The 13,703-nt window shown below is 36.3% G+C and overlaps 2 protein-coding genes across 3 annotated transcripts in view; one reads left to right on the top strand and one right to left on the bottom strand.

Moving 5' to 3' along the window:
- Positions 1-803: 803 nt before the first annotated feature.
- Positions 804-3,982, bottom strand: LOC149485543 (uncharacterized). Its single transcript, XM_089698797.1, has 6 exons — positions 3,786-3,982; positions 3,526-3,691; positions 3,308-3,370; positions 2,571-2,712; positions 2,168-2,324; positions 804-1,772 (listed from the first exon to the last, which is right to left on the bottom strand). The coding sequence occupies exons 1-6, from the start codon at positions 3,900-3,902 to the stop codon at positions 825-827; spliced, it is 1,593 nt and encodes a 530-aa protein (XP_089554923.1). The 5' UTR covers positions 3,903-3,982; the 3' UTR covers positions 804-824.
- A 300-nt stretch (positions 3,983-4,282) lies between these two features.
- The window catches only part of l(3)80Fj (lethal (3) 80Fj), a 30,463-nt gene continuing 21,042 nt past the window's right edge, over positions 4,283-13,703 (top strand). Inside the window, exons 1-18 of one of the 2 annotated variants that reach the window (XM_089698794.1) lie at positions 4,283-4,381; positions 4,457-4,559; positions 4,848-5,043; positions 5,261-5,441; positions 5,634-5,798; positions 5,937-6,189; positions 6,719-6,897; positions 7,024-7,221; positions 7,663-7,824; positions 8,271-8,430; positions 8,907-9,236; positions 9,555-9,748; positions 10,277-10,452; positions 10,843-10,972; positions 11,290-11,370; positions 11,732-11,955; positions 12,404-12,585; positions 12,907-13,086. In XM_089698794.1, coding sequence (XP_089554920.1) covers positions 4,367-4,381; positions 4,457-4,559; positions 4,848-5,043; positions 5,261-5,441; positions 5,634-5,798; positions 5,937-6,189; positions 6,719-6,897; positions 7,024-7,221; positions 7,663-7,824; positions 8,271-8,430; positions 8,907-9,236; positions 9,555-9,748; positions 10,277-10,452; positions 10,843-10,972; positions 11,290-11,370; positions 11,732-11,955; positions 12,404-12,585; positions 12,907-13,086 — 3,109 coding nt within the window. In that variant the 5' untranslated portion in view covers positions 4,283-4,366. Of the gene's footprint in view, positions 4,382-4,456; positions 4,560-4,847; positions 5,044-5,260; positions 5,442-5,633; positions 5,799-5,936; positions 6,190-6,718; positions 6,898-7,023; positions 7,222-7,662; positions 7,825-8,270; positions 8,431-8,906; positions 9,237-9,554; positions 9,749-10,276; positions 10,453-10,842; positions 10,973-11,289; positions 11,371-11,731; positions 11,956-12,403; positions 12,586-12,906; positions 13,087-13,703 lie in introns of those variants that run through there. The other variant, XM_089698796.1, reaches the window with a different exon arrangement.

Below are 13,703 nucleotides of genomic sequence, written 5' to 3'. Positions count from 1 at the left end.
GCTTAATAAAATGGTTTTTTTTCAACCTGCTTCAAAAAAAAGGAGGAGGTTCTCAATTCTAATTTTCAACTAGATGAGCCAAATTTGATGAGTTTTAGTCTTGGTCTATTCTTTACAATTCGCAGGCGGCAAAAAATTGCTGAAAATTGTAAAATGGGCTTCTTGTTACAATATAATATCACATTGATATTGAAGCATGTTGGATAAAATATTTTAATTTAAAAAATCCGGAAGAGTCTATATTCCTGGAATGAACAATAATGCTACCAATAGTCAGTGTACAATAAGTGATTGTAAGTCGTAATTAATTATTAAAGCTTATTATAATTATTGTAAGTAGCTGCTAATCACTCAATACACCAACTTTTTCATGGATTATGCAAACCGCTTCTCTTTCGTCAAGTATCAATTTCTAGCTAATTGAGAAATAAGTATACATTTCATGCATTTGTATCCAACAAGTGATCCATTACGACCTTGAAATATTTGCGACCACAATTTTTTATTACAAATTCTTAAATTACTTTGGCTACTTCGGTTACAAAAACTGAGCAATGCCTTGCAACATAAAAAGGTTTGGGTATTATTTCTGTCATTAGATACATTATTATAAATATGGAATTTATTTGAATGTGCTTTATGCATTGCATATTTATCGGCTATCAATTAAATTAGACATTTAAAATCGAAGCCTTTTTCTTTTGATAGACGTTTTAAAAAAAAATATATTTATTACACATTACCTGAAAACTTTTGACAATTACTTACTAACTGACCAGAGAGCAGAAAATAAAACAAAAGAGTATTTTAAAATAATTTTATTCTTATTCATAATCATCCTTCTCCTTTTTTATCATAACCTCTTGTGGATTTCGGTCCTCGAAGCCATTCCCGCTCTGCGTATGTTCATGCCTATCATGAGGACTTTCATCAACTTCTTGTTTAATTTTCACTGCATCATAATTCCAATATCTGTTATCTTCACTATATTCTCTTGAATTAGAATCGCGTTTTGAATGTTTAGATCTATCATGCCTTCTTTCCTTTGTATAATAATTATCAGTACTTTGGTTATCTCTGTTATATTTATCACTTTCGTGTCTTTCATCTCTAACTCTTTCGTCGTAATTTCTGCTATGTTTATCTTTTCTTCTACCTTCATATTTATTGTCTGAATGATAACTGCGTTTTGTATGTTCATCTCTATGACTTTCATTATATCTTCTGTTTTCCCGTCTTTCTTCGTGTTTGTCTCTATTTGTTCTGCCATCATGATCTCTTCTAGATGTACTTTTTTTATTTGTTCTGTCATCATCATCTCTACTTAATGTACTTTCTTTATTTTTTCCGTCATTATGTTCTCTTCTAGATGTACTTTCTTTATTTGTTCTGTCATCATAATCTCGTCTGGATGATCTTTCTTTTCTGTAGTCATCCTTTTCTTTCCTATCGCGTTTTTCTCTACCACGATCATTGGAAGAAGTATGTCTTTTATCTCTGTATTCATAAATGTCTTTGCTTCTACTTCTCTTTCTTTTATGATGTCTATTGGATGATCTTGAATCTCTTGAGTCATATCTTTGGTCAGAATTATTATTTCTTTCATTTCCATTTCTACTTTCACTGTAATCTCTCTGTCTTGAGGTACTTCTTTCCCGTTTTATATGCATTTGAATGTTCGAATAGTCATCATCTCTCCTTGTTGATTCTGAACTTATATTTGCGTCAGAAGTATGCCCACATTCTGTTTGTGTATCAGTGTACATCTCCATCTAAAGTACAAATTAATAATATTAATTATTACATAAAAACTAAATAGTCATTAGGCATTCTGTTCGGGTATTCGACCCCTAAGAAATTTAGATATTATTTGAACTAACTATCTCTGTAATATAATGGTAGAGGTCGCATTCTTATAGACCATGCGCTAGTCTTATAAAACTATGTTAAAAATTATATGTTCAATGAGACAAAGTATCTATAATCGTAGTTTTATCAAAAAAACAATCGTTACTTTAATACGTGTATTATAAAAAAATAACTAGAACAAAGTGGAGATGCGCTGAATATTTGGTTCAGCTTAATCTCTATTCGGCGCAACTCTCATTAAAGTATTTCAAAAAAATTTTTGCACTGAGTCTCATCAAAAAGAAACAATAACGAAAACCTGTGTTTTAATAACATCTCGGAGGACATCAGAGTAATTCCTAGATTTAGTTGCGACCCGATACTTGGTGCGTCGTCTCTTCATATCACGTAACTCTGCCAGAATCTCGGTGCGAGATCTCTTTACATCTTCCGATTCCGATTTCACGGCATTGACACTGAAAATAATATTGTTTTGCATATTGGAAATTAATAGATTATCTTATGTGGGTATTTTGTAACACTTTAATTCGTTGTTAGCTATCGTTGTGTTGAAAAAAAAATTTTTTTAAATATCATAAACTATGTATAATGTACCTTATATTAGTTAACTGTTAATTTCATGTTAATATTTTTCAATTCTATATGTAAATATTTACACGGGTTAAAAAACAACAATAATAAAGTAGATAACATGAACTTACTCAAACAATGCCAGATCGGAGAGATCATGACAGGTTGGTACAGATGCAACAACAGCATCATGGATTGCTCGCCTCTCATCCATTGTATAAGTGGTCTGAACTCGCTCCAGAGTGAGAGGCACAGGTTTGTTCCATCCATTGCCTTAGTGTTTAAGGAAATCACACAATTGTTCAGTTATAATCTATGCTAAAATTCGCATTCCTATTTTCTAATCTAAATTATTTAGTAATTAAAAATGTACTTAGTATTTTTAACTAAACTATGAGACATCTATACAAAAAAAACAAGTTATTGCCATTCAACTTGGTGTATTAGCTAAAGTAAAGGTGGGACGGTGCTAAAGAAACTAAATAAACTTAAAATGAATCAACTAATGTGTTGCTAAGCTGATAACTCAGGAATAGCTTGACCAATTTGTTTTTTATGGAAAAAAAAGTAAAAGGTACAATAGAGCAAAACATTGTCTGACAAGGCAGCTAGTAATAAATAATTCTAGTGGGGAATAGAAAGTAATGTTTGTGACTATTCAATACAAAGATTTGTGTAGTTTTTATAATTATTTTTGCATTAAATTCGCAATGCAACTTTATATATTATGCTTTTCAAAGTATGAAGTACAAAGGATACAATAAAATTGGTATTGACTGAATAACAGGATTTCTTTACTGTAAAAAAAAGTATAAATTATAATTAAGTTCATCTAATCATATAAAAAAATGTAAAGTTTCCAATTTACCTTTTTTGAAGCTTGGATCATTATTTGAAGCAGTGTCTATTATGAGTTTTATGTCATTAGGCCCTGAAAAAATTAAGAAAGAATTGAGATTTTGAGACAATACTTGAAGTTGAAATAGGACAGAAGATACAGGCTCTTGTGAATCTAAATTTTATTTGAATCCTTTATCAATGAATTTTATTTGAATTCACAATTAAAGTACCAAAAGCAGATCATACCAAGCTTCACTATAGTATTAGCATTTGGGTCCAGTGGTTCCGGCAACAATTTATCTTCAGCGTAATAACCCAGACTTTTCAGCCAGCACTGCTCTTCATGCTTTGCTTTATTTTCAAGTGGTACTTTGTGTGCCATATTTAAAGCACAAGTAACAGGAGGTTTTTCCTAGAAACGAATAAGAATATTTTATACTTGATGATAGGAAAAAACAACATAGAGAACAACATTATGTTATAAATTGTAATTTTAGATCAAATACCGAAATAAGAGTGCCTCGATTCCATTGTAAGCTTTGCAAGATTAAAGTTATTTCCTTGTCGATGTTTTTTATGTATGATTTCAAATCAGACAGCTCATTTTGTCTTGCCGAACTCATAATTGTTGAAAATATTATATTATTACACAGAAACTGAAAAAATATCCGAATGAAACCATGAAAACAGATTTAGTTATGACAATTGACAGTTTAAAATAAAAACAATTTATTATGGCATTGACGTTTAAACAATTCCTACAGATTAACACAAATAACACAGAATATAATAATCAATAATGTATCTTTGCGTCCCACCTACGTACAAACAACGCGTCTATCCTCGGTCAACTTGAGTTTATATATATATCACGATTTCATTTAAATTCGATTTTAACCCACCCATGAGATATTTACGCTTGTTATATACATTTTTTTTTTGTAACTACATTTTTATTTAGATCTATGGAGTATCTAGATCAATTACGATCAGTACGAATTGTCAATGATCTGTCAAATTCTTTTTCATGTATGATTTTCCAAGACGTGTGCTTTTTTATGAAATTAATTCTGAATGCTTGTAAAATATGGCAGATACAGAGGTATTTAGAGTACCTAAATAAAATCTCGGGCTAAATGTGCTTTATCCGGTGTCTCATGATTACTATTATTTACAGGTTTTAAAAAAATTGAAGGATGTTCCATTTAGAATTCAGACTTCCAGTCTGAAGGAGCGGCGTGAAGTAATTGAAGAGATTCAGGATGTTCTCTCCACACCAGGTATAGGGTTTTAAAAATATTATTTATCGGTATAAATTTTGTGTGAATAAACTTAGTAAAAAAGTTGTTTGGAACATTACAAAACAGAGGCTCGATTTATTGATCCTCTGCAATTCTATTAAAGTTTTTAAAATTATGAAAGTAAATAACTAAATTGGGCTAGCCATGTTTAAAGAAAACTGTAAACTTCAAAATACAAATGCAATAAATGACTGAAATTGTATATTTCTTATGAATTTTTAACTAACAATTAAATAACCTATAATTATTGTTCCTTATTTTTTGCAGGAATTACGGAGCCTGCAGTGCGTTTCGTATGTCGAGTGTTAACTTTGACACTACATCGATATAGAGACTCTACATCTCAATCATATGTCAAAGGATTATTAGCTTATCTCGCTACAAACCATAGGGAATGGACGTTTAAGAATTTTGTACCAGTTTTAGTAGAAATTTCGGAACAATTAAGGAATACAGCCACATCGTAAGTATTTATGCTGTTTTTTAAATATCTTAATAATTACATAGACAAAGTTCTTAAACTCATCATGTACCTCTGTATGATTGTCTTGAATTTATTTTATATCTTAAAGCACTTTCAAGAAATTTTACCAGTAATTTTCAACTGCTGTGTTCTACTGCTACTGTAGATTAAAACTAGCCAAGATAAAAAATAATGACTATGATATTAAATTTTTTAGTAAAAATATAAGCCAGAGTGGATTATACGCTCTACGATGGTCAACAGTTTTAGTGGAAAATGGCTTAAAAAGTGCAGACGATGGTGTGGATTTTACTCCTCTTGTAATGTGCCAGGCTAATTTACTTGCTGTTGTTACTGCATATGGTGACAAAAGGAAGAATGAAAATGCATTTTCCTTGGTAAATATATTTGTTATCTTTATTTCCAAGAAAAAAGAAAGGATTATGTTTCTTTATACTTAGAAACCAATATTTGCCAATTCTTTTTGTTTTGGTTTGATGCATATCTATTAAAATCCAACTAGGCTATTAAGTAGTTTATATTTGTTGAGAGGAAGTTTTCTTATGTTCATACAAATCTGTTAATTTCAGTTACACACGGCATGGAGTAGCATTGGTGTAGAAAAATTAGAAAAATGGATTGAAGTACTTTTATCACAAGCCCCTGACTCGGGACCACAGATATGTGTCTCATTTTCAGCATTATGTAGACACACAAAACAAATAGGAAAGGAAGATTTAATTATAAAGCATAAGGTATGAATGTTTTCTTGCTTAAGATCTTTTCAAAGACAGATTTGAATTTAATAATCATTATGGATCAAGTAAACAGATTTTTTTGTTGATTGTTAAGTAGATTTACTTTTATATATTATTATTTATTTTTCATTACAGGCAAAAATGTTGGAAAGTTTTACAAAGAGTCTCATCAGTGTAAAAATCCGCCCAAATCCAAACTTCATACGTAGTTGTTCAGATCTCTTGCACCTGCTGCAACTCAGTGACGTCCAAGACACTCTCCTGCCAGCGTTGCACAAAGCCATGTTGCGGAGCCCGGAGACCATCATAGAGGCAGTGGGGGAAGTTGTTGATAATATAAATATACAGTTAGACGATTTGGCAGTTGATATAGGGAAAAGTTTAATAGGTACGTAATGTGAAGTAATATGCTTTAAGCTGTAATTAAATTATGAATCCATTATTAAGCTATTGCATAGCTTCTATCGCGAGCCTTGAGCGCGGGGACCGAATCCAGAAATTTAGTAACGAAAAACCTCACGCTCACCACTCCAACGGTCGCGGAGGTGTTTCTTGAAGGCATAGTATGCAATAGCTTTACCGCGGCAGTCCCCGAGTGCCACACGTGTTTTTTTTATTATACAAGTAAATGTCCATTTTTATAACATAATAATTAAGACTATGGCAAATGGCATTAGGATGTTATAATCAACCTGATTATTTTTGTTAATCTGTTTCTTGTAATCCGCTATTTGCATTAAAAATCCACTAGTGTGCACTCAACATTTCACTTTTTTGCAATGCAATGATGAAAATGTTGCAATGCGAATTTATAGAAAATGCATTATTTCAATTTGTACTATTTATTATGTACTGTAAAGCTTGATAATTTGCTTGAAATCATTGGTGAGTTTATTGACAAAGTCTTAATTTCACAGTGAATACGCACTCGCGTGACGCGTGGACGCGCGAGGCGTGTGTGCGCGCGCTGGAGCTGGTAGCGGGGCGCTGCTCGGGACGCGAGCCTGCGATCACGCTGCTCAAAGCAGCGTTTGCAGAGTATCATGGAGCGAGTGGCAAGCTCACATCCAGTGAAGACAAGATTGCCGTGCTTAATGTATGTGTTTAGTTATTGTTCCTATAATATAATAATTATAAACATTATAGAATGGAAATAAAAGATTTTTCTATCATGATTTTATGTAAGGAAATATGTTTTTTTTTATAATGAAATGTTTTTTAGGCGGTGGGCACGCTAAGCGAGGTGGCCGTGAGCGCGGAGGAGTACGGGGCGGTATTCGAGGAAGCGGCAACACAGGTGGCGCGCGTGGTGGACGCAGAGTCGCACGAGCGCACGCTCTGCGCGGCGCTGGACGCGCTGCTGCGCTGGGCGATGCGCCGCAAGGAGCCGCTGCCGCCCGCCGCGCTCGACATATACAAGGTGTGTACACAGCAAGGAAGTGGTGAAATAATCATAAACATCCGTTCAGCCGCTCTCGAGTTATCTATACTAATCTATAGTTCTATACTAATATTATAAAGCTGAAGATTTAGTTTGTTTGAACGTGCTAATCTCAGGAACTACTAATACGATTTGAAAAATTCTTTCGGTGTTAGATAGCCCATTTATCAAGGAAGGCTATAGGCAATCATCACGCTCACACCAACAGGAGCGGAGCAATGCGAGTGAAACCGCGAAGCACAGCTAGTAAATGATAAAAAAGATAAATTAGATAATATTAGATCTCTTCCAAAAGTATGAATTACATAAACTTTTAACCCCAACATATTTACTTTTTTTTATCCAAGTCTGAACAGAAAAAAATGAGTACATTGAATGTACTATCAAAGAATATTTTACTTAACCCGCAAAACATTGCAGAAGAACCTATCAAGCAAGAACACGAGCCAAGCGGTGCGCATCGCGTACGCGTCGCTGGTGTCGCGGCTGGTGGTGCGCGGCGGCGCGGCCCCACAGCACGCGGACCAGCTGCGGCCCTCGCTGCTTGCGGCGGTCGAGAAAGCGCTGCAGCAGCCGTTACAGGTGACATGTGCTTTCTTTTGCGTGAAAAAATGATCTGTTTTTGGGGGTGTGTTCTTAATTCTATTGTTATTTTGATGACTAGAAAATATCCGTTTTGGGGGTGTGCGCTTATAATTATATTGTTATTTTGACGACAAGACAGCACTTTAGCAAAATAATGATTTTTGAAGTACAATTTCTTTAGGTGCGTTGAGAGTAAAATTTCAAGGTCGCGTCATGGAGTAAGGCGATGATATTGGTATGTTTGAATCTTGCCAAAAAAAGTTTCATTTCTGAAACGTGTGCTCGGCACACACGCTCTTTTTTTTATTTATAGACGTCTATGTGTAAAGAAGAAAACAATACGTATTTATAATTATGTATTTTAAAATAGCTTAGTAACTATCATTCTTTTGAATAATAACTTCAAATGTCTAAAAAAATAACACATGAATAAAAATCCGCAGCACCAAATAGTGAGCGAGGGCGTGTGCGCAATGGTGACGCTGGTGAAGTTGGACACGGCGCGCGAACTGCCTTCCCGCGGCGCCGTGTGGCACGCGCTCGTGCACCCCGACAAGCACGTGCTGCTGCATGACAGACTGCTGGCCGCTGCACATGACGACGGTAACACATGCTTATACATTTTATATATGAAAATGTACACGCACACACTTATTTTATACGCACATGAATACACACACGCAAATGTAAGCTCGCACACGTACGCACGTACCCGTACGTACGCACGCACACGTACACACGCACACGTAGGTGCGCATGTGTACGCACGCATACGCATACGCACACACACGCAAACTAAATAATTGCCTGTTCTAAACATGTTTAAAGAACAAAAGGCATTGCACTATAGTATAATTCCTGGACTGAAAATGAATATAAATTCACATAATATATTGAAAACATTGATAAACTTGTAGCTATAAGTACAAACATAATTCAAAAATGTCTATTAAATACACAAGATTTCTATATCCTTAGTTCTATTAATTTGTAATGCATCTACAAATTTTAATACCCACAGAAATATTATTGATAAAATCTTGCTCTAAGGTAGCACTATAACATTTACCCCTTTATAGTCCTAATACAGGTGGTGTTGCTATGCAGAACAGTGTTGGAAAACTACCAAATTGTTGCCAGCGATAGGAATTCCCCAGTCTACAGGGCTTTTATACACGTCCTGTTGTCGCCTGTGAAGGCAGTTCGTACAGTGGCCTTACAAGAGGTGAAGGAACTGCTTGCTTCGGAAGACAGAGCTTTAATGGCCAGATATTTAGTGCTAAAATTGAATGAAGTGCTCGAGGAGGGCAAGATATTCAATGTGAAAGAGAAGACGCCGCCGGAGGAGAAGGGAGAAGTTACGGGAAAGATGATACTGGACTGTGTTCAATCTTTGTGTTCATATAGAGGTGAGTGATGAAAAATATATTTTATGAGAATTTTTTTCTTTGCCTTCAATTATTTTAATATCATTTATTTTTCTTTTTATCACTTGAATACATATTAAAAATATAATGTTTTTGTTGATTCAGCTAAAGAAATTCGAATTTTTGTATTGTTAAATAAATCATTAAAATGTAAATATTAGCTGTGTCGCGCCGTTACACCCGCGTATGAACCCGCGTGCAATATCAAATATAAGCTTATGTGTTATTCTGATTCATAACCTATATTTCTGTAAAGTTTCATCCAAATCGGTGTGAAAAAATCTTTCGTATGATTTCCAGGATACCCGTCCGAAGACGCCGAGAAGCTGGCAATAGACGCGTTGCCGAGTTGCCACCAGCCGCTCGCGGCGGCGCTCAGCAAACGCGCCTGGATCAAACTCGTGGGCTACATGAAATTGGAGCCCAGGAAATTAGTTGCTGTTTATTCAAATAACTTGAAGAACACGTACATCAATGGATATGTGCCTACTGAGGTTGGTGGGAGTTTTTAATTTTTAAGCATTTTTTTGTGAATTTGTTACTTAGACGAGTTGATTTAGGTGTTATTACATCTTTTTATTGTTAGTATATTTATTACAAAAGTAATGTCTAAGGGCGGCCGTACACGGACCGCTTCAAGCAGTTGAGACCGACGGCTTGAACCTGCGACCGCGGTAAACTATGGACATTCATTCACTGCCGTACACGGACACGGACTGCTCGAGCCGTCGCGACCGCTTCAAGCCGTCAACTGCGCAGTGCGCGGTTTGTAGCGACAGCTCGAGATGTAACGACCGACCGCTCGAGCAGTCTGTGTACGTCGCTCAGCCGTTAACTGCTCGAGCCGCCCGTGTACGGCCGCTCTAAGTCGAAATTCTTCTGCACTTCTAATATTCCATACATATCAGATTATTTTCTTCATTTAATTTCAAATAACTCAGCACCATTTGAATAAATTTTCTTGCGTAGGAGCTATCTACTCCCTAGTCCCAACTCTTCACTAATCCATGGCCACATTACAGACGATGTCAAACGTGGTGTCCACACTATCCTGGTGTGGCCCAGCGTTGGCCAGCGCGGCGTTATCAGCGGCGCTGACCACGCTCGCTGACCCCGCGCTGCTGAGAGTCACAAGGGATGAATACTTCACGTACCTCACGCCGCCGACTGACCTGTACGATAAGAGCGTGGTGCCCGGGTATGTGAAAAGATTTTTTTTTTGGTAATTTATGTACTTAAAGAAATTCAGAATAACTTTTTTGCGAAAGATATAAACAAACAAGACAATTTGCCTTAATTAATGTTCTTATTTAATTCGTAAAATAATTTACGTACAATAAACAACTGGATACAGACAGACTGTCATTAGAAAGAATGTCTAAGCTGTGTTATATAAAACATTAATTGAAATGAGGACATTATTTTGTCGCAATAATGTTCAAAGTCGCTCGTATAGCTCATTAGAAAATTGTCTAATACACGCGTGGAAAAATTTCCGTTTTGGACAATTTTACGTATGATTGTTTTATTGTTTATGGTTAATGCATAAAACATCTAAAAAATAATTCAATGACTCTTTACATTGCAGTAATGAAGACAGCAAAGAGATGAACCTAAAACGCGAAAGCAAAGCGTACAGTTACAAGGAACAGCTCGAAGAGTTACAATTACGTCGGGAGATTGAAGAAAAGAAGCGCAAAGAGGGCAAAGTGAAGGAGGTACCGTTCGACTTGACTTTGACTTTGGACCGGCGCAGATATGCCAAAGCGCAGCGCAGAGCATAATTCATTGGCAAACTATTATCGACATTGTTCTTATTAAAATTATATTCATAAGCGCAGCGACATATCAATGCTCCTCGGGAATAAATTGCTGTTATTTGATTTCGAATATTATTTTAATGAGGATAATGTCGATAATAGTTTGACAATGAAAAATGTGCTGTACTGAGTTGCGCCATATCTGCGCCGGCCCTTTGCCTTGTGACACGTGGAGGGTGGCGATGTTAGTGCATAATTCAGATCTCGTCTCTCAGGTGCCGCTCAGCGCTAAGCAGAAGGAGGCTATTAAGGTGCAGATGGCGAAGGAGGCGGCGATTAGAGAGAGACTTACTGCGGTAAGTGTTTATTTATATGCATTTAATTTAACTAGCCTTGGTTCTATGGTTTTGTATACTAAAATAATGTATTTTTTTAATTTAAAAGTACGTGCAAATAATAATCACGTGTCAAAAGTTCTTATCCAATAAATTTGTCATTTCTAAAGAATTTTTTAATGTACATTTTTTGACAGTGTGCTGACTTATCATTTATGTTAGCACTCATTACATTACTTACTTGATTCATTAGAATTCAGTACATAGTATAAAACAGTCGGAAAAGGTGAAGCTGCAGGTTTAGCGGAAGCTAGTTTCCTATAATACTCGCTAGTTCTATCACTAGGATACAATTTTTGACTCATACATGTTTTCCATGCAGTTGAACACGCGCGTGGTATCGGCGGTGCGGCTGGCCAGCGCGGTGCAAGCTGGGTCAGCTCAGGCGGTGCGTGCGGGCGCGCGGCGCGCGGTGGCGGCGCTGCTGGACGCGCTGCGCTCGCCGCTCGCCGCGCCGCGCCTCGTGCACGCGCTGCTTGCGTTGCGCCCTGCGTTACTGCCGCAGCATGCTGCGTTGGGCGATCACGTCGCGAGGGTTACTATCAGGTAACGTTATGCATTTCAAACTCAAACTTATTCAATTAGTCTTCTTCTAGAAGCACTTTTGAAACGTCATTACATATTTTTAACATTTACCGCCGATTTGGAAAGCAGTATCTATAGAGAAAAACCGGCAAGAAACTCCATAGTTGCTCTTTTTAATCATGTCATTTGTTCTCTTAACATAATTTCTACTTTTCTACTTGTATTGTAAACATGAAAGTTTACAAAGATGGTGTGTGTTACTGTTTCATGCAAAAATCACATCATTGAACTTTAATGATACTTGACAGTGTTTCACATATACAAATAAGCTGTAGAAATACTTTTGCCAGTGATTTCGTCCGCGACTTAAAATTTGTAGAATCTTTCTCCTCCTTTTTCTCATATATCCGTAATTACTAAAAGTTAAAGAGAATAATAACTATCGACTACCATACTATCTATTACACAGATTACACAAGCCGCAATGCGACCTAGACCCGAGCTGGGAAGAAGAAGACCTGGACAAAGCAACAGCCCGCACGATCAACATGGTGAGCGAGGCGACGGGTGCCAAGGCGGACGGCGCTTCGCATAAGACCGCACACTTTACCGCGCCCGGCTTCTGCTACGTATTCCCGCTACTGCAGAAAGGTTGGTTAACTAGAGATAAAAAATTTGGCACAAGCCACAAAGAGCTTCAGAAAAGCTCTAGAATATTTTTTATGCTACAAAAGAGCTTTAGAAAACCTCTAGAATTTTGAATAGCCGACAGAAGAGATTAAAAAGTTCTAGAATATTAGACAACCAACAAAAGAGCTTTATAATGTTTACAATAAAATTTTGGATAACCAACAGGAGAGCATCTGAAAAGCTTATAATTTTACACAAGTTTCAAAATACCTTCATTAAAACAAAATTCAAGGTGAAACTTTTATAGTCGTATTAAATGTAAAATAATTCAACATTTTCCAGGTCTAACCTGCACAGCAGCTCGCACGAACGAGGCGATGGTGGTGAACGGTCTCTCGGTGATCACCCAGCACGCGGCGCTGCGTGGGGACACCACCAGCGATGGTGACGCCGCCCAGGACATGCTGTACCCCACGCTGTTCCCTATTGACCAGATGTTCAGGCTACTCATTGATCTTATTGGTGAGTAGATTATGATACATGAAAAAATTGTGAATTTTGAATATTTGATTTCTTAGGATAAATAACAATATGAAAGGTAATATGTAGGGTGAATTTTAATGTCTAAAATCAAGCAATGCTATCCTATAGCATAAGAAAAAAATTGCAGCTCCGGTAGAAGTTGTTCTGACCTAATGCCCATTTTTAGTGTTTCCTCTCCATAAGAACCTTCCTTGTGCCCTAACTTGCGATTCATTTTTATTATAATATAGACTAGATTTCCGCCCGCGGCTTCGCCCGCGTTTTCAAAGGAAAACCCGCATATAGAAATTTTCCTGACGTATAGAAATTTTCCTGTTTTAATTTTCCTTTCTTATGGTAATTTTCCTGGCGTATATAAATTTTCCTGGCTTATAAACATTTTCCTGACTTATACAAATGTTCCTAACATATAGAAATTTTCCTGACTTATAGAAATTTTTCTAGCTTAAAGAAATTTTCCCGACGTATAGAAATTTTCCTGACGTATAGAAATTTTCCGGACTTATGGAAAGTTTCCTGTCTTAAATTTTCCTTTCTTATGGTAATTTTCCTGGCGTATATAAATTTTCCTGGCTTATAAACATATTCCTGACTTA

Source organism: Colias philodice, chromosome 9 (genome assembly GCF_061535455.1).
Source record: "Colias philodice isolate Cphi_HAF_F1 chromosome 9, ilColPhil1 Martin Lab GWU primary, whole genome shotgun sequence".
In the NCBI taxonomy this organism is placed as follows: Eukaryota; Metazoa; Arthropoda; class Insecta; order Lepidoptera; family Pieridae; genus Colias; species Colias philodice.
Note: the sequence above shows the minus strand (reverse complement) of the source record. Positions and strands in the feature narration are given on the sequence as shown.

Excerpts from the sequence above, each read along its gene's own strand:
- LOC149485543 (XM_089698797.1), bottom strand. The coding sequence starts at position 3,902 with ATGAGTTCGGCAAGACAAAATGAGCTGTCTGATTTGAAATCATACATA. Across the intron at positions 3,371-3,525 it reads TAATACTATAGTGAAGCTTG|GGCCTAATGACATAAAACTC; the intron begins GTATGATCTGCT and ends TAATTTTTTCAG. Across the intron at positions 2,325-2,570 it reads TCCGATCTGGCATTGTTTGA|TGTCAATGCCGTGAAATCGG; the intron begins GTAAGTTCATGT and ends TATTATTTTCAG.